The following is a 27763-nucleotide window of genomic DNA, read 5'->3' as shown; positions in this document are numbered from 1 at the left end:
GTTCTGGGGAGGGGGGCAAAGGGAGGAGCCTCATGGTGGGCTCATTAGCCCCATCCCACCCCACCTTAATATCAGAGGTGTCTGGCCACATGCAGGGCTGTGAGTGTCCATTTGCCAGGCCCTGTCAGCACAAGAGTACTGGAGTGGAAATGGCCACCATGTCCCTCTCCTGACCTGAGGCCATGACATTCCCAGGCCTGAGCTTGGGAAACTGCCCTGCATCCTAACAGAAGCCGATCCCAGGCCCATAAGTGAAAAGCAGCTTGGATGTAGATATGCAGGGTATATACCACGTGTTGATACCAACTCAGAAATTTACAATGTACTGTACAGTCATTCTCATGACTCAAATTTGTCCTGTGACCTGTGTCACAGTCGTCACCAGAAAGCTATCCCCTGATACCAGCAGGATCCATAGAGGGGATGAACTGGGCTGCAGGAACCAGCCCATATTGGGGGGCAGGGTAGGGTCCATCAGAAGAATGGCAGGGGCCGCTGGCGTGGTGCCTGCTTGGAGAGGAGGAGGCTCCCAGGCCACCTGGTGACAGACTGGGTGTCAGCCTCTGTGGCACTCATCGCTCAACGTTCTGGGGTGGTGCCATGTCCTTGCCGAGGATGGACAGATGGACCAGCAATGTGACCCCCAGCATCCTGAAGGCAGAGCCCCTGCAGCATGTGCCCCCCACATGTCAGGAGGCCCTGGGCCTGCTGGGGCTGAAATTTTCCGAAAGGTGGAGAAAGCTCTCCTGTGGCATGTGGCTGCTGGGGCGGGCGCCAGGCCATAGGGTCACCGTTTGCAAAACAGTGAGGTACCAACACCTCTATTTTCTGCTGGGCCAGCTGAGGCAGGGCTGTGGAAGGTTTTTGCTGACTTCCTCCCCACCTCCTCCTCTTCCTCCTCCTCCTCTGCCACTTCAGCACTTCTCACGTCTTCCCCAAAATAGAAGATCTGCAGATTTAAATATGTCCAGGGTGGTATTTATATTTCTCTCCAGCATGTCACCTGCTAGGCAGGTGACTCCCACCCCAGAGGGGTTCCACACAACCCTCCTGGCTCAGTCCTCAGAGCCCACTGTTGCGAGTCCACGCCAGCCTCCACTCAGCTGTGTTTACAGGCTGCACAAACAGGAGGTGCTGTCTCACATTCTGGCGTAAAAATACAGACTGGGAGTTCCAGGGCCTGGACGCTCATCTTGACAGTCCATAGGGGCAGCCTCCAGCTGTGGGGGTTGGGAGGCCATTACAATCCCAGCCTTCCTCCCATCCCAGGCTTGAGTTCTGCCCTCACCCCGAGGAGCTTGGCTCGGCCTGCCCCCCTCCCTGTGGACCTGGGTATCTGTGAAGCCCCTGGGCCCTGGCCTGGCCCTAAGCGCCCACCCCTCTCCCCTCAGTCCGTCCCCAGTCCTGTCTTGGCTCACGGACTCACCTTAGAGATTTCCACCTCTCTTTTTCTGTTTGGTTCTCTGGGCTCTCACTTTCATAAGAAGCCAAATAAAGACCTGGTCAGGAAGCAAGGTGAAATTACAGTTATGGTCAGCGATGATAGCCTGCTCCACACTCAGCGTCTGACCTGTTTTTTGTTCTTAAATTAAATTAGCTGTGAGTAGACCCACATGCAGTCGTATGAAGCAATTAAGAAAGAGAGGTTGGTGTGCCCTTTCCCTAGTTTCTCCTGACACAGAGAGAACCACTTGCAAAACTATAGCACAAGATCACCAGCAGGATATTGACATTGACACAGTCGGGACACGGAACATCCTCGTCACTGCCTCATGCTGCCCTGGCAAGGGGGCACTTTTCTTAGCTCCTGGCCACCACTAATAGGTTCCCCGTGTGCAGATTCTGTCATTCCGAGAGTGCGATATAAATGGAATCAGTACACAACATTTGGGATGGGCTCTTTTCACTCAGAGTAATCCTCCAGAGGTCACTGAAGCTGTAGTGTGTGTCCATACTTCATCCTTTTTCTTGCTGTAGAGTGTTCCATGGTGTGGATATACCATAGTGCGGTTAGCCACTCACCCGTTGAAGGACATCTGTGTTGTTTCCAGTGTCCAGCTAGAACAAATTAAGCTGCCATAAACATTGGAGCACAGGTTTTCATGTGAACACAAGGATTCGTTTCTCTGGGATAAAGAAATGCCCGAGAGTGCAATTGCTGAGTCAGATAGCAGTTGCATATTTAGTTTTACAAGAAAGTCTAACTAGTTCTACAACCTAAAGATTTTCTGTTGCTTTTATTCTTCCTGAAAGTTGTACAGTTTTACATTTTACATTTGGGTCTATGATTAATTTTGGGTTAATTTTTTGTAGGAGGTGTATGGCTGAGGTTGAGGCTCACTTTTGGCTTACGGATGTTCAAATGCCCCAGCATCATTTATCACAAGATTTATGCTTTAGCTCCGTTGTCAACCATTGGGCATATCTGCGTGGGTCTATTCTTGGGTTCTCTACTCTGTTCTTGCTATGTGAGTCTTCCAACTCATGAACATCATGTCTCTCCATTTTTTTTTAGATCTTTGATTTCTGTCTTTACCATTGTGTAGCTTTTGGCATACAAACCTTGAACATGCTTTGTTAGATTTATACTTATGTATTTCATGTATTTGAGTGATTATATTGAGTGATGGGATTGTATTTTAATTTCAGTGTCAAATATTCAATGTTAGCACATAGAAATACAATAGATTTTTGCATCTTTATTTTGTATTCTTCAACTTGTGCTGAACCCACTTAGTTCTAGGAGTTTTGCAGATGCTTTGGGATTTTTTACATTTTCTGCAAATAGGGACAGTACTAATTCTTCCTTTCTGATCTGTCTTTATTTTCTTTTCCTGCCTTATTGCATGGACTAGAACTCTATTACTACCCTGAATAAAAGTGGGGAGAGTAGATATCCTTGCCTTGTTACTGGTCTTTCACCATTAAATATGATGTTAGAGGAAAGATTTTTGTAGATGCGATTTTTCAAGTTGATAAATTCCCCTCTATTCTTATCTTTCTGGGAGTTTTCCCCATGTATAAGTGTTGAAATTTGTCAAAGCTTTTCCTATATCAGTTGATAGAATCGAGTGATTTTTCTCCTTTAACCCGTTAATATGGTGGATCACACTGATTTTCAAATATTGAACTGCTTTGTATCTCTGGAATAAACTCATTTGATAATGGTACGTAAAGAAAGATTTTATTTATTTATTTGAGAGAGAGAGTACAGGAGTGGAGCGGGGGAGGGAGGGCAGAAAAAGAGGGAGAAACACACTCCTCACTAAGCAGGGAGCCTGGTGCAGGGTTTGATCCCAGGACCCTGAAATCATGACCTGAGCTGAAGGCAGATGCTTAACTGGCTGAGCTCTCCAGGCGCCCCTATTTTTTGGTATTGCCAAATTCTATTTGCTAAATTTTGTTAAGGAATTTTTGCATCTATATTCATAAGGGATCTTTGTTGTTACCCCCCCCCCCTTTTTTTACTTACTATCTTTGGTTTTGGTATTAGGGTAATAATGACTTAATAAAATGAATTGGGAAGGCCCCTCCTCTTCTATTTTTTTGAAAAAGATCATGCAGAATCAGTATTAAGTCTTACTTAAATGTTTAATAGAATTCTCTAGTGTAACCATCTGAAGTCAGAGATTTCATTTTTGGGGTGTTTTAGAATTACAAATGTGATTTCCTTAATGGTCATAAGGCAATTCAAATAATCTACTTTGTGTTGAATTTGTGGTAGTTTTTGTTTTTTTAAGGAATTGGTCCATTTCATTCAACTTGTCAAATTAATGTGTATAGAGTTGTTCATTCTATTTCCTTATTAGCCTTCCAATTTTGCAGAGTCTGTAATGATATCCTTCATTTCAGTCTTGATATTAGGTATTTCTGTCTTCTCTTTTTCCTTGTCGAGTTCTTTGTTGTAGAATGGCAGTGTTATAGTTCTTTTCAGAGAATCAGCTTCCTGTGGGCTACCTGAACAGTTTTTAGAATTCCCTTTTGATTTATCTGTAGTAAATTCCCGAAGGATATTTTCACTGAATATAGAATTCTGGGCTGGCAGTTATTTTCTTGCAGGACTTGAAAAATATGCCACTGCCTCTGGCCACCATAGTTTCTGATGAGAAATCTGTCATCCAAATCATTTTGCTCCTATAGGTAAAGTATCATTTCTCTCTCGGTGATTTCAAAATTTGTTTCTTTTTCTTTGGTTTTCAGAAATTTGACTATGATGTATCTTGGTGTGGGTTTCTTTGAATTTATCCTCTTTGGTGTTTACTCAGCTACTTGAATCTGTAGGCATATCTTTTTCAAATCTGGGAACTTTCCTGCCATTACTTCTTAGATGATTTTTTTTTCAACTCTGCCTGTTTTCTCCCCTTCCTTCTCAGACTCTGATGACAAGAGTGTTAGATCTTTTGTTGTAGTCCAACAGGTCCCTGAGGCTCTGTTGTTTAGATCCTATAATTTCTATTCTTCTGTCTTCGAGTTCATCAATTCTTTCCTTTGCCCTCTTTGTTCCGATGTTGAGCGCATCTACTCAGTTTTTTATTTCAGTTATGTATTTTTCGGTCTTATAATTTCCATTTGGTTCTTCTTTATACCTTCTGTTTCTTTGCTGATACTTCTTATATTATCATTTGTTTCAGGAAGCCTCAAGGCTGACTTGATTGCTAGGTGGGTCCTGCCAGGGGGAGCCTGGAGCTGAGGTAGGACAGGATTTCTGTCAGAGGCTGTGACAGACCAGTTTGGGCTCAACACAGCTTAGGTCTCTTGCTTTCTCCACTTTTCTCAGGGTAGGAGGGAGAGGAGGAAGAAAGGGTCACTGTAAGATGCTCCTTTCTAAGTACACTTCAGAAAGGCCAGGGTTTTATTTGTATGTTCATAGCCAGATCACTGCTTTGCACACAGTGGGCTCTCTAGAGATACTGTTTGCTGAAAGAGTGAATGAAATGCCCTATCTCACTCCTCTCCCTGACTCAGACCCCACCCCCACCCCTCTTCTAATATGGCTTTGACACATTTTATTGCCCAACTTCTATTGGCTAATGACAGCAATCATCCCAGTGACTAGTGTTGTAGGTTGAATAATGGTCCTCAGAGATATCCAGATCCTAATCCCTGGGACATGTGACTATTACCTGGACATTACCTTCCATGGCCAAAAGGGACCCTGCAGGTGGGATTAAGGATCTAGAATTGGGGAATTATCTGGGATTATCCAGCAGGGCCCTAAATCCCACTGCAAGTGTCCTTCTAAGAGGGAGACAAAGGGAGGCTTGACCACAGGAGAGAGAAGACGATGTGATGGTGGAAGTAGAGGTTGGAATGATGTGCTTTGAAGGTGGAGGAAGGAGTGATGAGCCAAGGCATATGGGCAGGTGGCCACCAGAAGTCATAACAGGCCAGGAAACAACCCTCCCCTCAGAGCCTCCAGAAATAACCAGCTCTGCTGACACCTTGGTTTTAGCCCAGTGGAACGGATTTTGGACTGTAACCTCCATAAGTGTAAGAGGATAAATTACTATTGTTTTGAGCCACCATGTTTGTGGTGATTTGTTATAGGCCCAATAGGAAACTAACACAACTAGTATCAGTCAACACTCAACTGAGTGTTGTCCTATAGGATTTGCCTGTGCCAACTCAAGTAATTTTCACCGTGGCTTAGGAAGTAGGTCCTCTCATTGCCCCACTTTATAGATGCACCAGATGAGGCTTAGAGAGGGTGAGGCACCTATTCAGGGTCACACAGCTTGCTGGGGTGGAAGTAGCCCAGGCTGGTTTATCCATCAAGCTGCTGTGCTCCCAGTTACAGATGAGACCCCCTCCAAAAAGTTCCTTGCTCCAAAACATAAACAATAAAATGGCAAACTTGAAAGTATTAACAATTAAAAGCAAAATCATGAAAATAATCCTTCCCCTAAGTTTTTGTTTTTGGCAGAAAATGTTCTCCTGAGCATGAGTGGGGAATCCCTTTGTAAAATGCCTGCTGTGATGAGGAGGCAGGCCTCCTTTGTGCAGAGCAGGGACCTCCCAGGGTGGGTGGAGGGTCTTGGATCCAGAAGGCAGCTAGCCATGGGGCCTACCCTGGGATGATGAACTTAGGCCCAGATGACCACTTGCTTCCAGTACTTTCTCTTCCTGAAGGGCTCCTGGGGTATGCTTGCTTAACAAGTTCACAAGCAAATGTGTCACATTTGACAAATGATCAGATGGGAATGCTGATTTATTGAAAGGGACAGACATTAATGGCACTCTGGAGAAAAGATACCTCATCTCATTATACATATGCGCACGCACACACACACACACACACACCTGCACACATACCCAGCTGTACAAAGATCCACAGTGAGCCCAGGGCTCCATCTTCCTTATGTGAGCACTGGGAGGGTAGTTCTTATCAACATGCCAGCTTCACCAATGAGGAAGGTGGGTCAGAAAGATGGTTTAGATTTATGAGGCCCAACAGCATCTACGCTATGTTCGAGGGGAAACCTGGCCCTTGGGACCCTTGAGGTCCCAGCGTGCAGCTCCTTGGGCCCTATCCTATGCTCTGGGGGTGGCAACCATCCAGCCAGGGGATGCAGCCTTCTCTGCTCCCTCTCAGATCAAGTAAACACAGGCCTGATGCATCTTGCTCAGAGCAGGAGCCCCAAATGGAGCTATGACTAAGAAACCACCCAAGAGTCCCAGAGCTGGGGGTGACAGAGGCCATGGGACCACCTTACCATCCTCGCTGAAGATGGGAGCGGTGTGCAGGTAGTGAGTGATGCTGGGGTCTTGCTCAAAGGGACACTCTACTTGTTTCCATGTGATGAACTCTCCAACCTGCTTGGCCAGCTCCAGAAATTTCTGCCAGGGTCATAGAGACACAAAATGGGAGCCCCTCAGTGCCTGGAGATCAGCCCCACTCATCTGTCCCACAGAGATCCCTCTGGGGAGGGCAGGGCGAGCACCAGGCAGTAAATGACAGACTCCTCCATTGGGAATGTTGGGTGTTTGCCATATCTCTTCAGTCTCTCTGAGGAATCTGGGGAGAGGGCTAGGTCATCAGCAGGCAGTACATCCAGCTACATGGGAACATTAATTTCTATTTATTTTTGTGATTATCCCTACAAGTTTGTTTATTTAGAGAATGATGCAAAGAAATTTAAATAAATATATTGAAGGAAGATTTAAGCAAATAATATATTTAAGGAAGATTTAAGTAGAATTTTATTTAAGTAAAATTTAAGTAAATGTATTTAAATTTTAAAAAACTGTGCTAATTTAAAAAAGGATTTTATTTAAAATAAATAGCACAAAGTCATGAGTGGGTGGGAACTATACTGTTTGGCATCGTCTGATCAGTCCTGTGGCTGGCTCCAGCTCCTACTGCCCGTGCCCCAAATCTGTGTCCACATGAGCACCACGCAGCCTTGCATTTCATGTCCTGGTCTTGGTTCTGAGGACCCATGCCAGGAGGGCCCCATGCAGGGCTTCCCACACCTAGTGTGTGTAGGCTTTCCTGGAGAGTATGATCCCAGGCTGTCTCATGAAAGCCCAGCCTCTTCCATGTCACCTCCAGTCCAGACTTTCCTGGGGATGCAACACCCAGTCATCTGCTGGACTGCATGTCCCCTGCTACGCAGGCCCTCAGGGGTAGCCAGGCCTGCAAGTGGCATGTGAAGTCTGCTGCAGGGGTTGGGGGTGGGACTGCAACTGTGTGAGGCCCCACAGCACAGGCAGCTTCAGGCCAAAGGGCCCAGATGTTGGGTGGGAACACTTGCTGGGCCTGCTGTGCACCCGTAGTTGAAGCCCCGTTTTATAGAGGGAGACACTGAGGCCCAGACAGAGCAAGGGGCCAGCCCAGAACTGACTGCCCCGTGGTGGTACTGGAGGCTGGGTGGAGCCAGCACCAGGGCAGGCCAGCCTTCCCAAAGGAAAAGCGCCTCCTCCTTCCACTGTTGTACAGCACGCTTTGACTGCCTGACTCAGTGACCAGTGCTCTTGGGGCTCCCAGGCCCAGAGCTGAGCCCACCAGCCACTCTAAGATGTGTGTGCTGGGTGGTCCCATGAGGTGGGGTCAGCCTGACTTTGCTTCTAAAGAACTAGGGGACCACAGTGCTGGGACCGAGGAATGTCTGGCCCACTGAGCATGGGCCTCCCTCTGTCTGGGAGGTCATGGAGGGCTTCCCGGAGGAGGGGACAGGGAGTAGAAATCTTTCCTTCCCTCTGCCCACTCTGTCTGAACACCTCCTCCTGTGCTCAGCACCCCTCTGCCTCTGCCCTGGGACCCTGACACATCCGGGGCCCCCGCACCCTACCTCAAAGTTGACATGTCCATTTGGCAGGCGGTTGGCGCAGCCCTCGTTCAGGAAGTAGATGTCTTTGATGAGCAGGCTGAAGAAGGGAATGACAATCTAGGGGGAGGAGGGCCGGTTAGCCTTGGGTCAGTAGGAGGCTCAGGCCCTTGACCCTGGGCCCAGACTGTTTCCTCCTGGGCCCCGAGACTCCAGTGCAGACTGAGCACATGATGTATATGGTGCCATTCTCCCTGGGGCTGAATGAAAGACGCACGGTCCCAGCGTGCCTTGGACATTTCCCCCACTGCCCACTGGGCAAGGCTGTGGCAGTTTGTGCCAGGGATCCACAGACTTGGGCCTCTTGGCTCAAGCACACCGGTAGGAGCACAGGTGCATGCTGAGCCCGCCACTAACTGCATACGGAATGTGAATCGCTTCTTGCAAACTTTTCTGGCCTACCTTTAAAAAAATGTATTTATAAGGATTTGTCATTTTGTGCCTTTCTGGATGCTAAAGATCCAGGCCTGCTGCATTGTGGTGCCCTGCTCTGGTGCCTGAGGGGTCCGACTTTTGAGCTCAGCGGGAGGAAGGCAGGGGCTCTGTGCATCACTGTGGGATGCCTGTTCTGCACGAGCCAACTGGGGGCCCTAGAGAGGGCACACCTGCTGCTGGAAGCTCAGATGAGCCTCAGGGAGCCAGCTGGCTGTACGCTGCTGCCGTGGGTTTACTGTGCCTCCCAAAAACCTATGTTTGAGTCCTCAATGCCATGCCTGTGAAGGGACCTTAGGTGAAAAGGGTCCTGGCAGATGGGATTGAGCTAAGATGAAGTCACACTGGGCATCATGAGCTCTACTGTGGTGGCCAAGGTCCTTGAGAAAGGAGGACAATTTAGGCACACATGAAGGCAGAGGATTGGCCACTGGCCAAGGAATACTGGGACCACCAGAAGCTAGAAGAGGCAAGGAAGGATCTACTTTGAAGGGAGCATGGCCCTGAAAACCCTGATTTTGGCATCTGACCTCCAGAACTGGGAGGGAATACATTTCTGTTGTTCCAAGCCGCCCAGGTTGTGTACTTTGTACGCCGGCCCCACAGACTAACACGTCTGTGGCACCCTTGGGACCAGGTGCCGGGCCCTGACATTTCGGCTCTCCCCATCCCCCATCCAACTTGACAAGGGCTTTGAGGTGAGGACCTGGGCATGACCACATGGCACAGTACAGAGGCATGGATGGCCCATCAGGGCAGGGCAGGTGGGGAACCAAGGTCCCCAGAGTGGCAGGGCCTGGCCCAAGGTCACCCTGCGAGTGAACACTGGGGCCAGGACTGGAGCCAGATTTAGCAGGGAGACCAGCTGCCTGGTTTGTCCAGGCCTGAGGGGGTCCCTGGGATGCAGTTCCAGTGCTCAAACTGGAGTAGTCCCAGGGAAACTGGGACAGACTGGTCCTCTTAGATCTGTCAATTCTGCAGACATTTGCCAGGGCTTCTCCATGCCAGGTGCTGGGGAAAAGGAGGCACATCAGGCCCATCCAGTGTAGCAGGAGAAGGTCACAGAAACCCCACCTACAGAATGAGCCCTGTGCAAAGTCTTGGCCCCCTAAAGAGTCTCCCCCCCCCCCCACACACCCTCATCACAGGGGCATCGGTGGTGGGTCTGAGTGCTTTACTGTGCCAAACCAGACACATTCTCGAGGATCAAGTTTCATTCTCAGCAAGTTCTGGGAAGCAGAGCTCTATTACCCTGCCTGACAGACAAGAAGCCGAGACCCAGAGAGGCTAAGTAAGTCACACGAGCTCACAGAGCAGTAAGTAGCAGGGGCAGGACTAGGACCAGGTGGCTTGGCTCCAGAGCCCCTGTCCTGCCTGTTTCCTCACTGTGCCTGGAGGGAGGGTGGTCTCCCTGCATCTCCCTGACCTGCCCTGGAAGAAAGCACAGAATGCCATGATCTCTTGGCCTCAAAATTTCAGCAGGGGTATCTGGAAACTGTGAGAGCATCTGCAAGCTTGCTTGCTTGCTTCCTTCCACCCACGCATGCATCCATCCTCCAGTCTCCCATACATTTATGAAACACCTTCTGTGAGCCCAGCTGATAGTCCACATCTCTTTGGAAGTTAGAGGAGGATGCAGTGAAATGAAAAGCACAGCTCTGTAAATCATCCACCTCTAGCCACAGACCTAAACTATGGCATCCTTGTACCCCAGATCTGGAAGGGGGCTCAGCGTGCAGGAACAGGACATCCCAGTCTGCCCCACAGACACTGGCCAGCACAGATGGAAGAAAAACTAGTGTCATAGCTGACATCTCAGACCAAGGCTGCAGCCAGCTCCTCCACTTCACAGTCCAACTCCTGGGCCATAGGCCAGTAGCTCTGTGACTGCCACACACACCTGTACTCTGGGAATGGTAGGCAGCCTGGTGGTGTGCTGGAGGGGCTAAAGCCTGATTCCCGGCTCTGCTGCCTACTTGCTGTGTGATTGGACAAGTGAGATATCCTCTCTGAGACTCAATCTGTGAAATGGCACTGCTAGACTCCACCCTGTAAGTCGTCATCAGAATTAAATGCAGGGAGGTGGGGGGGGGGAACAGAGTCAAGTGGCTCTCAGGTGGTAGGTGCTCAGTAAAGCAAGGTCTCTTTCCCTGCTGCTCTGGTTTCCTAGCTTCCTGGCTCCGAGGGACAGGCTCACCTGTCCTGGATTTTGAGGTCTTGCCTTACTGAATGCTGCTCCCCAGCATCAACCCTCCTCAGAGCCAGAGTTGCTGAAAGGCTCACAGCCTGACCAGGACAGGCCAGTTGGATGAGACGTGGCCATCCATGTGGCCAGGGTGTGTGTACAACACCCCTGCTGGGAGGGGGGTGTAGGGCTGGAAGATGTTCCCGGGGGCACAAGGATGCATTCTTGGCCTGCTTCCCAAGCCTAACCACTGGTACCCATCCTATCCAATTCCAGAATGACTTTCAATTTCAAGAGGAGCAGCTTGTTCCGGTACCCCTCAAGCTGGAAACAGAGCTGCACAAATCATGGCAGAGACCTAATTCCAATACTCCTGCCAAGAGATCAGGCAGGAAAGGCACAGCAAGTGCCTGGCGTTTCCTTTCTATGGAGATGACAACTATAATCATCAGGCTGGTACCAGGTCTTAAGCCAGAGGCTCACTGCAACCAAGGCCCAGTTTCCTGTGTGGAGGCCACCAGAAGAATTTGGGAGACAAATAAAATTGATTAGGGTCAGCAAAGCCCCCTTCTCCCCCCAACCAAGTGCAAATGTTTAAGAACAGAACCTGTGGAAAGGCAGTTTTAGTGAGTGAGAAGTTTGGTTCACTCTTTGCCATACATGTGAATGTGATCTGAGGCTACATCAATGAAGGTATTGCATTTAGAATGAGAAGGTGTAAGTCCCTATATATTGGAAACAATTTGATCTGAAACAGAGGGACCCTGACAAGTGAAACTGTTCAGGAACCAAAGAGATCCAAGTGCGGAGGGGATTGGAGACTGGAGTACAGCGGGGCAGGCCTGGGCTGTTGGCTTTGGAGGGAAGAGGGGGCCTGGGGGTACTTAAGGACTGGTGGGTAGAAGAGGGAGCAGCCAGGGGGTGCCTGAGTGGCTCAGCTGGCTGAGCATCTGACTCTTGATTTCGGCTCAAGTCATGATCTCAGGGTCGTGAGATTGAGGCCCACATTGGTCTCTGCTCATCTAGGAGTCTGCTTGAGAGTCTCTCTCTCTCTCTGCCCTTCCCCCTGCTGTGTTTGCATTCTCTTTCAGTAAATAAATATCTTAAAAAAAAAAAAAAAAGAAGAGGGAGGAGCCTCACTTGGCATGACCCTCCAGAGAGGATAACCCCAGCCTGAAGTACTTCCCCCCAGGAAGTACTTCCTATCAGTTAGAGCTGCTTGGGCATGGGTAATCTGTTCTGTGAGGTGGTGAGTCCCGCATTTTGGAGGCATCCAGGGAACATGGCCGTCTACATAGATACTGCAGAACGGCAGGGGGTTGAGCCACCAGCTAGGCTCTCTGATGCAGCCCACCTGGGCCAAGGTGGGGAGTAGGGAGGAGCTCTGAAGGCCATTCCAGCCTCTGACCTACCTTCTCTCGGCTGCTGTGGGCTGTCAGGGAGCGGTGGGCCGCTCCTCGCAGGGCTGTTCTGTAGTTGCAGAAGTTCCCTGTTGGGTCCATCTGGTGCTAGAAAGAGACAGGAAGGCAGTAGGGGAGCTGTGTCCTAGGGTCGGCCAGTGCCAGCTGGCAGCCCGGTGGCCCTTGCTCACCTCGAGGATGAAAAACTTGGCCGTCTTCACTTTGGCCCAGGTCTTCTTCAGCCTGGAGACAGGGCTCATGTTCATGCCGGCTGGAAGAGGGAGGGTGGGGCTGGGGGGGCATCTCCAGGTGTCACAGGCTGCTTACTCCCTGGGGCAGGGGGACTGGGGGGTGGCCCCAGCAGGATGAGCCTGCCACAGATGGCAGGACGGTGGGTGGGCAGGTGCTGGTGGCCACTGTGTCCGGGTGAGCCTGGCTTCTGTGCAGGCCCCTGTCCCACTCCCCGCGACACTGGCCCTGCACCCTGACCAAGCTCTGTTTTGGGTCCCCACTCTCCCTGGATCTGGGGACATATGGCCAAGCGCCCCCGAAGCTCCCCAAGGAGGCTAAACTTGCCTCAAAGGGGCACCTCTCCGGGACCTCGGGGGGCAAGGGAATGTGCTCCTAACTGCACCCACCCTGCCCAGAGGAGTGCCCAGGCTTCCGCCCCGCCCCTCGCCCATATGTGCCAGCACCGGCCTCTAGGGGGCGCTCCTAGCAGGGGCCTGGCCAGCCTACTCACAGATGATGGCCATCAGAGAGTTGAAGTTGCCAATGTTGAAACACTCTCGGGCCACATCGATGAAGAACTCCACCACCTGGGCCCTCTGCTTCTTCTTGGCCGGCTGGGGACAGGGCACGGGAGCTTCAGTTCTGACACGTCCCCACCTTGACCTTAGGCCAGTCTCTCAGCGACATTCAGGTCCAGCTCCAGCACCTTCCATGGCTCCCTCGCCCGCCCCCCCAGCATCAAGCTGGCTCTCCCCACACTGGGGCCACACACTGACCCAGGTCCCATCCCAGGAGCAGCCCTGTCACTGTTTTCTGTTAAATGACTGCATGACTTCGCCTCCAGCTTACGGCTAAGTGATTGGGACTTTGACTTCTCTGGGGGCTCCAAACAATCTCTATCATCCCCCCAGCCATCCTGGAGAAGCACTACCCAACTCCAGGGAAGGTTCAGCCCAGCTTTGCCCAAGTAAAGCCCCATCTGAGCTGTCAGGCCAGACATGGAAATGCAGGAAGTAGGGGGGCCTGAGAACCCTATCTTCTGTTCTCCCCATACAGATTTAGCTTGCCCGACTTATGTGCAGCAGTGGTCTTTACCAAGAAGCATGAGACATGCTGCCTGAACCACCTTCAGAAAGCCTCCCTCCTGAGGTCCTTCCTGTCCCTCCCAGGCAGCCTATGCGGTGACAGTGATGGCTGAGCAAGGAGGGGGATAGAGGCCAAGCATTTCAGCCCGCTGTGGGTGCTCAGCCCAAGGCTGAGGCACCGCAGACCAGCTTCTCCTTCTGAGCCTTCCTGCCCCTTTCTCTGTTCTCCCAATTTCTATCTCAGCATTTGCTCCTGGAGAGCTCCACCTGGCACCTAAGTTGCTTCCAATCATTCCCTGATAAAAGTGCCCTAGGGCTTCACCTGATGGTGAGAGGGGCTTGGAGGAGGATCCCTGCACTCTAAGGAAGTGAAGAGAGCAAAGAGGGTCTGGTCCTAAGGGACCATGACTTGTGACTCGTGCATCTGGCTTGGTGTTGACAAGTCTTCCTGATTTCTGGGAGAAGCTGGAAACCTGGACTTTACATGTACAATCTCCCAATTCTTAAAGGTTGGGTCATTTCTATTCTAAATCCTGAGAGAGGCAAACACAGCATGGCTGCTGGCCGGGCCCACCCAAGGCAGACAGGCACAGATGGAGGGAGCAGAGCCACTTGGCAGAGCAGTAAACTGCCTCTTACACCTTCGGCAAGTGGTCTCTGGCACTCTCTGTCAGAGTCCAGGGGATCTGTGCCAGGCTCTACCCAGAGGGAAATGTCATTGCATGCAAGCTGGGTGACACCTGGTGTCCCAGAGAGGTGCTCAGCTTGATCTTGGGCACCTCTCTCTTGATCTTGGAAACAGACAGGCTTCTGGTTCTGGTTCCCTCCAAGGGGCCTGCCCCCAACCCCTGCCACCTTTGGCTATGCTAGATCATGTCCCTGGCCTCCTTTGGCTGTGCCAGGTCATGCCCCACCCCCCCCCAGCTTTTTACACACCATGCAGATCTCAGTTGCCACGAGGTAGCACAATCTGTTGAACCATTTCACATAAGCCTCCAGATTAGTAGTCTTCTCACTGAAACAAGGCTAGGAAAGATGCAAGGACCATACTCAGTCTCTCTGTCAACTTTTGGAATGAAATCAGTTTGTTGTTATTATAGATAATCCAGAAAATGCTGGAACCTTAAAACCATTTACAAATATCAATGATTTGATGTATATCCTTTCAGTCTTTTTTTCTATACATTCAAAGACATAATTTAATATGATATACATAATATGTAATTGCATATGTATATATATACCCCACACACAGTTGATTATCATTATTCATAGATTCTGTATTTGTGAATATGTCTGCTTGCTAAAAATATATTTGTAACCTCAAATCACTATTCCTGCCACTTTCACTGTCATTCATGGATATGTGCAGGGTGGCAAAAAAAATCTGAGTCACCCAAAGTGACTGTGTGTTCCCAGCTGAGGTTGAGCTAAGTGACAACCTGGCTTCTTGTATTAGCTCCCATACTGTGAACAAGTCTTTCTTTTTCTTGTGGTCTATTCAGTGCGATGGTGAGTTCCCTGCTTAAAGCGCTCCAAGCACTAGCACTAAAGCTTCTAAGCATTTGAAGGCTGTGATGTGCCCTAAGGAGAAAATATGTGTTAGATAAGCTTCACTCAGACATGAGTCATGGCACTGCTGGCTATGAGTTCAATGTTATTGGAAGAACAATATATATTAAATAAGGTGTTTTTCAGCCAAACACACACACAATGCAAGGCTATGTATGGACTGGTTGATGTAAATGTGGTGTGAGGCTTGCAAGGGATCCAACCCTGTATTTCCCTTGGGAGCAGTGGTATTTACTGCAGTGGTATGTTCATGATGATATCATGGGATATAATCATGTTAAATAACAAGAGTCAACTGTATGTGGGCCTCTTTCTATCTATATATAATTATATATATATTTCCATATTTTTCCACATGAACTTTTTCATGCCATAAAATATCCCTTGGAAATATAATTTTTCAATTGAGGTAAAATATTCAACTGCAGGGGCACATAGGTGGCTCAGTGGTTGAGCCTCTGGTTGTGATCCCAGGGGGATCATGATCACGAAGGTTATGAGACCTTCTGCTCAGGCCATGATCCCAGACTCCTGGGATGAAGTCCCACATCAGGCTTCCCACAGGAAGCCTGCTTCTCCCTCTGCCTATGTCTCTTATGAATAAATTAAAATATTTTTAAAAATTCAACTGCATAAATGCACCACCGTTTAAAAGATTCAACTCAAGTTGACTTCAATATCCACATTGAAATTGTCAGTGTGACCTTCGATAAGTAGAGGGGAAAATGTAACAGGGGATCTATTAATCCAAAAGAAGTACAGGAAGGAGAGAAAAGACAGGGAAGAGGTGGGAAGACAAGTGAAGGATGCACAGAAGGTGGTAAAACTGAACCCATATAAGTCGGTAATTACAGTTGCTATAATTTTAAAACTCCAGCTGCTTGCTATTTTCAAGTAGTGGGGCACACCCCAAGCCCAAGGATATAGGTAAAAAATTGAAAAATATATATGATGAATATCACATAGCTATACTAATATTAGACAAAATAGATTTTAAGGCAAAAAAAGACTCTAAGGCAAAAAGCACCAGAGTAGATTCAAGGGTAACTGCATAATGATAAAAGATTTGATTAATCAAGAATATGTCACAAATCTAAACTTGCTTGTGCCTAACAACATAGCCTCAAAATATGGAGGCAAATATAGTCAGAAGGGTAAACTCCTTTGTAGGAAGAAATCAAATCTTATTGCCACAGTGAGAGATTTTAACACAATATCAGCAATGCATAGACTATGGGGATTAAAAAAACAGTTATAAATTTAAGCAACACAATTTACGTAGTTGAGTTAATGAACAAGTCTGGAAGCCTGCCTGCACTCAATCATATGAGAATGTGTATTCTTTTCAAATAGAAAACTAAAAACACATTTAAAAATAATCTATGGGTCAAAGATAAAGTCACCAAGGAAATGAAAATGAGAATGCTGAAAGACAAAATTTGGAGGCTGAAAATAAAAAATACATTTAGAAAGAAACGAATAGTCTTTCATACTTTTATTAGGACAGAAGAAAGGATAAAAACAGGCTGAACATCCAACATAAAAAATTAGAAAAATAATAACAAAGAAAGAATCCAAAGAAAGCAGATGATAGGAAATAATAAAGATTTACTCTATGTGTTGCATCTTTCTTCACTATTTCATTTTTTTTCTCTATAGAGTCAATGAAGCCAGAAACTCTTTATTTGAAGAGACTACTGAAACTGATGAATGGGGTGGCCTGGGTGGCTCAGCGGTTTAGCGCCGTCTTCAGCCCAGGGCCTGATCTTGGAGACCCAGGATCGAGTCCCACGTCAGTCTCCCTGTGTGGAGCCTGCTTCTCCCTCTACTTATGTCTCTGCCTCTCTCTCTCATGAATAAATGAATAAAATCTTAAAAAAAAAAAACCCTGATGCATGCTTAGTAAGATTGATGAAGAAATGGAGAGATAAATATAAAGATTAGTTGTGAATATGAGTGTGAAAGATTGAAAAGATAACTAGAGAATATTGTGAATAACTTTGTGTCTATAAATGTGAAAAGTTAGGAGGACTGAGTCAACTTTCTGGAAAAATATAAATTAAACAGAGTAAAGAAGAAATAGAAAGCCTAAATAGTCCTAAAATTACTAAAACAAGGAAAATCTTGAACAGCTACATAAAAGTCTTCCCTAAAAGGAAATACTAGACTCAGATGGTTTCACTAGCAAATTCTACCAAATGGTCCAGGAACACAGAACAGAGAACAGGGAGAGAGAAAACAAAGACTAGACAAGAACGGGAACAGAAAGGAAACTGACAAGTCAATCACATGATTATAGTTGCAGAAATCCTAAATAAAATAAGAGCAAATTGAGCCTAAGGGTGTACAAAAAAGATAATGATCACAACTCAGTTTCATTTTTTTCCAAAAATGCCAGGTTGGTTTGACATTGAAAAAGAAAAAAAACCAACTAATACATTAGATCTCCCCTTATCCATGGTTTGTTGTCTGTGGTTTCAATTACCTGTCATAAACCATGGTCCAGAAGCAAGATGATCACTAGTAGTCTAATACTACATCACACTGCCTATGGCTTTCACCTCACCTCATCTCATCACATAGGCATCTTATCATCTCATATCATCACAGGGAGAAGGGTTAGTACAATGTAATAAGATATTTTGAGAGAGGGGGGCCACACTCACATAACTTTTATTAGAGTATACTGTTATAATTGTTCTTTTTGGTTTTTAGTTATTGTTGTTAATCTCTTAGTGTGCCTGATTCATAAGTGTTATCATAACATGTGTAGTAAAAAATGTAGTACATATAGGGTTCAGTGCCATCCATGATTTCAGGCATCCACTGGGGGTTTTGGAACATATACCCCACAGATAAAGAGGGGGACTCCTGTATAAAATAATCACGTAACAGTTTGAAAGGGAAGAGAACATAAGGTTAATGGACTCAGACAAAATAGTTGATAAAATGCAATAATCATTCATGATAAGAATTCTCAGCAAAGTAGGACCATAGGACTTCCTTGAGCTGATAAATGTCATTGAAAAAAAATCTCAGAGCAAACATCATACTCTATTGTGACATGTAAAAATATTCTGTTTAAAATCAAGACAAAAGGGGCAACTGGGTGGCTCAGTGGTTGAGCATCTGCCTTTGACTCTGCCTTTGACTCTGCCTGTGATCCCGGGGTCCTGGGATCAAGTCCTGTATCAAGCCCCATGCAGGGAGCCTATTTCTCCTTCTGCCTATGTCTCTGCCTTTCTCTCTCTGTCTCTCATGAATGAATAAATAATATCTTAAAATAAAGACAAAAGAAGGATGTCAGTTAGCAACACTTCTTAAATATTTTGCCAGGGGTGCTAGTTAGCACAATGAGCAAGAAAAACAAATTTGGTCAGACTTAGCGGGATTATTCTGCAACAACTAATAATCCTAATGTTTCAGAGATGTACAACATGGGACCCATATGTTATTCATGTCCATCTCATATCAGTGGAGGATTCTTTGTATGACTACACTAAAAATAAAAAGAATAAGGATTGGGAAGGAAGGAAAAAACTGTCTCTATTCTTGGATGATGTAACTGTATATGTGAAAAACACCAAAGAATTAAGAAAAACTATGAGAAATAGCAAGAATGTACAGTATCATCAGATACAAAGTTGACATACAAAAGTTGATGACATTCCTTAAATGACAGAAGCAGTTCAGAAATAAGTACAATAGAATATGCCATAAATAATAGCAAAAATATGCATAAGGAACTCAGAGGGAAAATATAACTAAATCTGTTTAATATTTTTATGGAGAAAGTTATAGAACATTAGAAAGTAAAACATTAGATCTAAGTAAATGGCAGGACACACCATTTGTATGGGTCGGATGACTCGGTATCATGAAAACGCAAATTCCTCCTAAATTGGTCCATATTTCATATATTCTAACAAAATCCCAGTAAGATTTTTCACTGAATTTACAAGGGATACAAAATTTCAAATAGAAAAACAAGACCAAGAATATCTCAGTGACTTGTAAAGAAGAACCAGAGGCTTTCCTTCACTAGACAATGAGAAAAAACTGATCATACAACCACAATAATGGAGATAGTGTATATTGATACAGAGATAGAAAAATTGACCAGTGGACAGAACAGACTGTCCAGGAACAGATCTACACATGTTGATTGAACATGACATATGATAGTGACAAAACCGTTGGGGCGTATTAGTGAGCAAGACAATACATCAATAATGGTGTAGGAAAAGTTGCTATTTGTGTGGTAAAACCATGAACATGGATCTCCAATTCAGGCCATATCCACGAAGTGAATTTTAAATCCAAGGCTTAAATGTGAAGGGCACAATTCTAAGACTTCTAGAATAAAACATTAGAGATTATATTTATGACCTGGGTAGGGTGTAGGGAGGGATTTCTTACTCCCTTCCCCACTAAAAAAATGTAAAGGAAAATGTTAGTGAATTTGATGAAGTTAAAATTAAAAACACCAGGGCAGCCTGGGTGGCTCAGTGGTTGAGCGTCTGCCTTTGGCTCCGCCTGTGATCCCGGGGTCCTGGGATTGAGTCCCACATTGGACTCCCTTTGGGGGGCCTGCTTCTCCCTCTGCCTATGTCTCTGCCTCTCTCTGTGTGTGTCTCTCATGAATAAATAAAATCTTTAAAAAATACAGAATATTAAAAAAAAAAAAAACATCAAAAAACCTCTTTTAAAATACTCAAGAAAAAGCCAAATCACCCCAATAGGAAACTGGATGACAGGCATTTCACAGAAAACAGGAATGTTCAAAACATATGGAAAGATGCTCCCTTTAACAGTTTGACAAATACGTAAAAGTTTGACAATTTTAAGTGTCATTGAGGATGTGGAGAAGGAATACCTCCCTGCTGGCAGTGCTAATGGGTACAGCCTCACCTGGCATCGCCTGTGACAGTGTGATTTCCCTCTTAGGTATATTGTGGAGTGACAATTCTTCAAGGGCACAACCAGTTTCATATTCACACAGTGTCATTATCTTTCCAGTGTGTTGACATTTGCACAGATGTGTAAAAGAATAGTGGGTAAAATCGCTCCCAACATAGCCCAAAACAAGGCAGAGTCATCAAACCATACTCATGGTCATTACGTTCTTCACTATCACATGTTCATAGTCAAAGAGAAAAAAATTGAGTGTGATTTCAGAATGTCCGTGGGGAAGCAAACTCTTCAATCCTATCAAATCTCAATCTTGTGCACACATCTCTTTGATATTCTACATGACAAAGCAGTACATAAAAGCACTTCTGCATACAGAAGTCAAATCTTGAGGAAAAGCAGTAGTGTGATAGACTTGTGAGCAGTACTGGCCACTTTTCTCATGAAACACCATTTCTACTCAAAGGACTGACCAACTATGGTTTTTCGGACTTCATTATTTGGTTGATATTTTCTTGAAAACCAACAAAATGAGCCTGTCACTTCAAGAAAACAATTGATAGTGTTTGTTGCTAATGTTAAAATTCAAGATCTCAACAGAGAATTGGGAACTTGTAAAATATGTATCTTCCTCTGTGATCTTGAGAGTTTCCCAATACTCAAGGGCTTTTTTTGGAAGGATAAGATCAGTAATGATTTTAGTGGATATGATTTAAAAATGTTGTATAATGAATGAAATGTACCAACATTTGGAGGATCTGCCCAATTCAGTGAACTCATAGTTTCCAAATGTCTGATGTATGATGTTATAATATCATGCAGGAGCAAAAGATCCATTCAAGATGCAAGATGGACCAATGGATTTTAATGTAATAGAGCACAGAAAGTCCACTGGTATATTTTCAGATTCCAAATTGCAATTAATCTTTACAAACCTGCTGAATTTTAGCATAGTATCAAAGGAAAATATTCACTCATCTGAAAATGCTGTAAAATATTCTTCCCTTTTCCAACTATATATTTGTGAGAGGTTGGATTTTCAACCAAAATAATGTACATTAAGGGGTTGAATGCAGAAGCAGGTAAGAGAACCTAGCTGTCTTTTTGTTATGTTGGTTATTAAAGAGATTTGTAAGAATACTGTAAAACAATATCATTCTTCCCAAGAATTTTTTACTTCGGAAAATCTAGTTATTTCCATAAAATATACCACTTATGTGAACCTGTAATAGGTTATTATTGCTATTTTGAATAAATAAATATCTTTAAAAGTTATCAGTTTTTTTAAAGATTTTACTTATTTATTCATGAGAGGCAGAGAGAGAGAGAGAGAGAGAGAGAGAGAGAGGCAGAGACACAGGCAGAGGGAGAATCAGACTCCACGCAGGGAGCCTGACATGGGACTGGATCCCAGGACTCCAGGATCATGGCCTGGGCTGAAGGCGGTGCTAAACTGCTGCGCCACCAGGGCTGCCCTACAGTTATCAGTTTTAAAAGCTAATATGATGAATATGGGTAGATATAATCTACATAACCAAGTTTTTGGGGGTCCTGCATAATTTTTAAGAGTCTAAAGGGATCCTAAATCCAAATTATTTGAGAACTGATGCCCTAGAAAAATACGCACCAATGTACAGGGAAACATGTAAGAACATTTGTAGCAGCAGTATCTATAATCAAGAGGCTGGAAACACCACAAATGTCTGTCTACCACAGATGGGTGAAGAGAGGTCACGTGCAATCTTCGATGTACTTCACAAAAAATAAGTAATTCTTGGAGATGGCCAAAACCCCAAAGCAAAACCAAACGTAAAGAACAACCAGCTCCTGCGAGTAACCCATATTCCTAGAGATTGTTCACAGGCATGGATTGTGCAAACAGGTATCACGCACCCACCTTTTGTTGTTACACAAATGGCCACATCCTCTTTGTCCTGACCTTCACTCTAGTTTTTTCTCTCTATAGTGGATCTGGGTATTCTATACTTCTAGTCACTTATTCTTTGTAATAGATGCATAGCATTCCATATGTGGACATACTATAACTTGTAATTGAGTCCCCAAGGATGATAAGACAGTTTGCTTCCAGCCTTTGGTCCTAATAGTGCACAATATCTTCATGCACACATCTTCGTGTACGTGCGTGTGTATATCCGTAGGATAAATTATTAGGCGGATAAAGTTGGGGTCAAGAGTGTACATTTCAAGTGTTGATACTATTGCCAAGATGCCCCCCAAAGCGGCTGTGCCAATTTCACCCTGTACCAGCCATGTACGCGTGTGCTTCTTCCCCTACATACCCACAATGCTTAATCTTTGCTTATCTGAGAGGTGAAAATGCATTCTAAATACAGTTGCTCTTCTATTAAGCCAGAGGGCAAAAGCCCACTAGGGCGCTACCCCGGGTGGCCGCTGGAGGGCACCAGCGCCCACCGAAACGCGCCCAGAGAGCTTGGAGGTCTTGCGCGCACCTGGGGCGCCCTCCACTCTCCTCCCGACCCAGCGGCCTCAGCTCCACACCCACCCCGCATCCGCCCCCGCTGGGTTGGTGACAGGTGGCTTCCCCAGGACTCAGAGCTGTCGGGGTCTGAGGCCCTCGGTTTGGGGGGCAAGCTGGAGGGGCAGGGATGGAGTGGGCACAGCCCCCCAAAGCCCATCTGCTCTGCTCTGGGCCCCCCGGAAGCTCGCCCAGCTGACACTCGTGGCATTCCCCCAAGGGCCCAGTGGGCCGGCCTGTCCAAGGGCCTTCCTTCTACCTTTGTGCTGGCCAGAGGGTCCTTGTTCACAAAAGCCTGGACAAACTCTTCAGGCCCGATGTGCCGCAGCCGTTCCTGCACCAGAAGGAGAAGAGGAGTCGGGAAAGGGGGGACCCATGGGCAGGGCATGGCATTGGGGGGCTGGCATGTCCTCCTGCAGGTTCCCTCAGCCCACCCCGGGAGGGTCTCTGGACACCTGCCCTTCTCACAAGCGCTCCACAACCCCGTTCTGGGTTGTCACAGAGCTTGAAACCATGCCCAAGGGCTGCTGTCCCTAGCTCATGGGGGGCAGGAGGCAATGTCCCCATAAGGGGTGCTTGGGAGGTGTGATACCCAGGACACCAGGCTGGAAACTGGGTAATTACCTGCTTCCTCCAGGGGAGGCCTAGTGGCCAAGAGCCCAGGGTCTGGGTCAGAATTCAATCCTGGCTCTGTCCCTTTTACTGTGTGACTTCAGGCAAGTCACTTAAACTCTCTGGACCTTTGTTTCTTCATTGATGCAAAGGGAATAATAATAGCACCTCCCACACAGAGTGGTGGGAAGATGAACTGAGATAGTACACATAGAGTGCTGAGTATAACACCAGAAAGCAGTCAGGGAGCCATAAATGGTGGTGGCGGAGGTTTAAAAGAGAAGAAACCTACTCCCCCACCTCCCCTCTGTCTGGGACAGGCCCCTTGGCCTCTGCATGTACAAGGAATCCAACATGCTGAAGGCTAGGCTGCATGTATCCAGAGTCCAGCCTATCGGACTTCTCCAGAAGGAGAAGGTGGTGGTGCAGTGTTTGTGAGTCCTAGATGGGAAAACTGAGGCCCTGGTAGGGAAGACACCAGTGGTAGGAAGCTCACACAGCAGGGGGTGGCAGAGCCAGGATTGGGACCCAGTTCCTCTGTCCCAGGCCCATCCTCTCAGGCAGGCCAAGGGTCAAAGTTGGGCAGGCCTAGCATGTGCAGCCCTCCTATTGGAAGGTGAGAGACTGCTCCAGAGCCAGGGCATCCTAGAGGTGCCCAGCTGGCCCTGCTGTGACGGGCTCAAGCCCTGGGGTACGCTGAGCCAAGGTGAGGACCAGGGATGGCTGGTTCTCAGCTGTCCTTGCCTCTGGGTCTGGCTAGAGGATGGCACAGGCTTGCTCACCAGCTCCACATGGGTCAGCTGCTGGGCCAGAGTGTAGGGGTCACTGCAGATGCCAAGAAGCTCCCTGTGGATGGAGGCTGGCGGCTTGGTCCTGTAGGAGATGGGTTTGTCGGCCCCCAGCACGGCTTCTGGGCCCTGGCCCTGGCCCTGAGCCGCCAGCTTCTGGTGCAGAGCCTGTAGGAGCTGATGCATCCTCTTTCGGTAGGCCTGGAGGGGAGGTGGAAAGGGAGGAGCTCATGCCTCAAACCCATCTCCTCGCGTCTAGCGTCTGAGGCTCTGGGCCAGTTGGGATGTGAGCTGTGGCTAGGGGTGCCTGCTCCTGTCCCCACCCTGAAGCAGGATCCAGCCCAGGGCAGTGGGGAAAGGCTGCAGGATTACCAGAAGAGCCCATGCCAGGGAGGGTGACTCCCAGGGCTGCCCCAGTTCTCTGGGCTGTGGGGCAGACTGGGGCGCGCCACCACGGAGAGGCGGGGAGAGAGGAGGAAGGCATGGAATGGGCCCTGCCCCTGGTACTGGCTTTTTGCCCAGCTGTCATGGGGGTTCCCACCCAGGCCCTCCTCTCTCTTGACTTGGAGAGGCCTTCCTGACCAGTGACATAGCCCCATCTGTGCCCCGACAGTACTTGTTCAGGTCACCCTCTGTGACTTCCCTATAGGACCACCGTGGGAGATGACCAGGGCTGTTTACCACCTCACTAGAGTGGCAGCTCGGCAGGGGCAGGGAAGCCTGAGCGGCCCCCTCTGTGTCGGCAGATCGAGGCCTGGCTCTGGGCACACTGTAGGCCTTGAATAATCGCTCACACTGACAAAAGTATCTCACCGTGCAGCTGGCACGGATGCATTCTTGCTTTGGGCCACCCTGGATGGGGTGTGGTGACCTGGAGGGGCACCTGCCCTCCCACACCCACACCCTCCCTGGCATGGGCTCTATTTCCCCCTGGGGGACCCCTGTCTCCAAGAAAGACATCATTGGACATGGCTGTGTTTACTGAGCTTGACGCCCATGCTTCCAAGGGGTTGGTCAGTTGTCCACAGGAGAAACCCCCAAACTGGTCAGCAAATGCCCCCCACCCCCAGAGGTTGATTCAAGCCCCACAAGTCAGGGGGAACTGGCTTGGGAGCAGTGGAAAGTGTCTGGGCCTGGCCTCCTGGCAGTGATGAGCCATCATGCAGGCAGGCGGGTGCCCAGTGGCCCCAGGGGCCTGGGAGGGTAACGGATGCTCAGGAGCTGGTGCGGCCGGATACCGTCGGATAGAAGCGTCCTTTGTCAGGGCACCTGCGTGGCTCAGTGGTTGAGCGTCTGCCTTTGGCTCAGGTCATGATCCCGGGGTCCTAGGATCGAGTCCCACATCAGGCTCTCTGCATGGAGCCTGCTACCCCCTCTGCCTATATCTCTGCCTCTCATGAATAAATAAAGAAAATCTTAAAAAAAAAAAAAAAGCGTGCTTTCTCATGCTGCTTTGAAACACATAAAAAATGCTTGCAGGTGGGGCATCTGGCTACCTGGGCCAAGTGTGCATGGGAGGCCTCAGTGCTTCCCCAAGCCCAACAGGGCTCCAGGGGGCCGGGAAGTCCAGCACTGTTGGTGCCCAGAGCTCCGGTGACCAAGGTGGCATCATCTGGCACTCTCGGAAGTGCTTCTTTGTCAAGGGGCCTCAGACAAGAGCCTTTGGGATACAGGAACCAGGACAGGAGGCTGCTAATCTCAACCAAACCCAAACCCTGAATCTTGCTCCCAGAGCCTTGGTGGGGGCAGGCCCACTGGACAGTATGTGGGTAAACTGAGGTCCAAGTCTTCCATCCATCACCTGTGGAAGGAACAACTCTGCTGAGTCTGAGAGTGTGGTTGGCACATTGCCAGTTAGGTCCTCGTTTGCATGCTGGGAAAATAGGGAACTGAGTGCGTGCTGAGCCCCAATGCCCACCCAGGCCCCATCTCTCTCCTCACTTGGGCGGCCACACTGCCATCATGTTCCCTCCTCCCCAATGCCCTGTCCTCCACCCTGGCCCATGTGGCCTCATTCATGGCCACCTTCTGAGGGAGGCATCCCCGGGCCCCCTCCCAGGTTGCACCTGCCTCCGGTCCCTCCTGCCTCAGGCCTTGGGCAGGCCTCTCTGCACCGTCCTTCCGCTGCCCTGCCTCTGTGTAGCCCTCTGTTCCCTGTGGTCTGTCCCTGTCCCTAGGCGTGCTGCCTCATGTCCCAGTGTGTCACTCAGTGTCTGCGTGGACAGCATCCAGCTGAACAGATGCAGCCTCTCTGAGCTCTGGAGCCACTCGGCCATGGGGCCACCCCCACCCAGTGTGTGTGAGTGGACCTCTCACTCCTCTTGTCCTTGGTGGCCTCCTCCTGATTTTGCTTCCTGCCATTTCCGTGCTTTGTGTCTGTGGTATAGGCCATTGCTGTGTCCCTGTGGCTGCAGGAGGCCCTTGGGCCAGGGGGTAGGGTGGGCGTATTGTGCCAGCCTCTCCACTCCACTCTGCCGCCAGAGCAGGTCTGTTGAAAATGCACATCTAACATCTTCCTTAAAATGCCCCAGTGCCTTTGCAAAGACAGAAGCCGCAATGGGGCTCAGGATTCCTGAAGTCAGCTCCGGCCACATTTGGTGGCCTCCACATGGCCCCTGCTACCCTTCTCAGTGCTCCAGGTACAGGCCCCTCCTGCTCCTCTCGCCTGAGACCCCGGCAGGGCCTGTGCAGCCTCTCCCTGCATGTTCCTCTCGTCCTTGGGACCTCAGAGCACCAGGCCTCCTTCAACCCTTGGCTGAGCGTGGATCAGGGGATCGTGTATCTCCTCTTTGCACTACCAGCTCCATGAAGATCAGACCAGGTCACTCTCTGCTCATCCCCAGCACAAAGGACACGGGAAGGGCTCACACACATGTGCCGATTGGATGAATGTGGCCTTCACCTGCTTCTGGCTGGTCGGCCTTGCCAGCGTAGACCGTGGAGCCCCTCTGAGGTCAGGGGCCCACTGTGTTTGTGTCTGTAGTTTGATAGAACCATGTGCTTACCCTCTTTTAAAAATACGCAGATAGGGGATCCCTGGGTAGTTCAGCGGTTTGGCACCTGCCTTTGGCCCAGGGAGTGATCCTGGAGTCCCGGGATCGGGTCCCGCATCGGGCTCCTGGCATGGAGCCTGCTTCTCCCTCTACCTGTGTCTCTGCCTCTCTCTCTCTCTCTCTCTCTTTCTCTGTGTCTATCATGAATGAATGAATGAATGAATAAATAAATAAATAAATAAATAAATAAATCTTAAAAAAAATACGCAGATAATTTCCCAAGACTTGTTTCTACTAAACCAGTACTCCGAATGACTATCATTTTCTGTTTCCTTTAGAATTTTTCCGGTGGTGTTCACCTCAAGCTTATCCGTTGGTTCTTTCCTGAATCTTCTATACCCCCTTTGAATATGGGGATGGCATTTATCCTTCTCTTTCACCTTCTCTCATTGTCTCATGATTCTTACACCCTGGGAATCATGGATAGAAGCTGAGAGATCTAGGTACGTCTGAGCAGACCCAGAGACCTGGCTCTGAGGATGCTGAGGCTGCCCCTTGTCGCCATCAGGAATTCAGATTCCAGAGTACCGGGGCATGCCCAACGTGGGAGAGCCTTTCCCCTTGTAGCTCATGCGCATGCAATCCACGGAGCCACCTGCTGCATACATGAAGCTGGGTTTCAAGTGCAGGGGTCGTCCAGGGATGAAGGCTGTCGTTATCCAGCCTCTTC

At 48.1% G+C, this 27763-nt stretch overlaps 1 protein-coding gene across 22 annotated transcripts in view; it reads right to left on the bottom strand.

The window, feature by feature from the left end:
* Nucleotides 1–276: 276 nt before the first annotated feature.
* RASGEF1C (RasGEF domain family member 1C) overlaps nt 277–27763 on the bottom strand; it is an 80449-nt gene continuing 52962 nt past the window's right edge. For 19 of the 22 annotated variants that reach the window (XM_077911109.1, XM_077911102.1, XM_077911115.1 and 16 more), the window contains 10 exons: nt 24035–24241; nt 22900–22974; nt 14597–14686; nt 13087–13189; nt 12536–12615; nt 12357–12452; nt 8292–8387; nt 6714–6837; nt 1427–1499; nt 963–1220 (listed from right to left, as the gene is read on the bottom strand). In XM_077911109.1, coding sequence (XP_077767235.1) covers nt 1100–1220; nt 1427–1499; nt 6714–6837; nt 8292–8387; nt 12357–12452; nt 12536–12615; nt 13087–13189; nt 14597–14686; nt 22900–22974; nt 24035–24241 — 1065 coding nt within the window. In that variant the 3' untranslated portion in view covers nt 963–1099. The other 3 variants (XM_077911121.1, XM_077911122.1, XM_077911124.1) reach the window with 3 other exon arrangements.

This window comes from Canis aureus, chromosome 10, assembly GCF_053574225.1.
Source record: "Canis aureus isolate CA01 chromosome 10, VMU_Caureus_v.1.0, whole genome shotgun sequence".
Classification (NCBI taxonomy): domain Eukaryota; kingdom Metazoa; phylum Chordata; class Mammalia; order Carnivora; family Canidae; genus Canis; species Canis aureus.
This window is presented reverse-complemented; position numbering and strand designations above follow the sequence as displayed.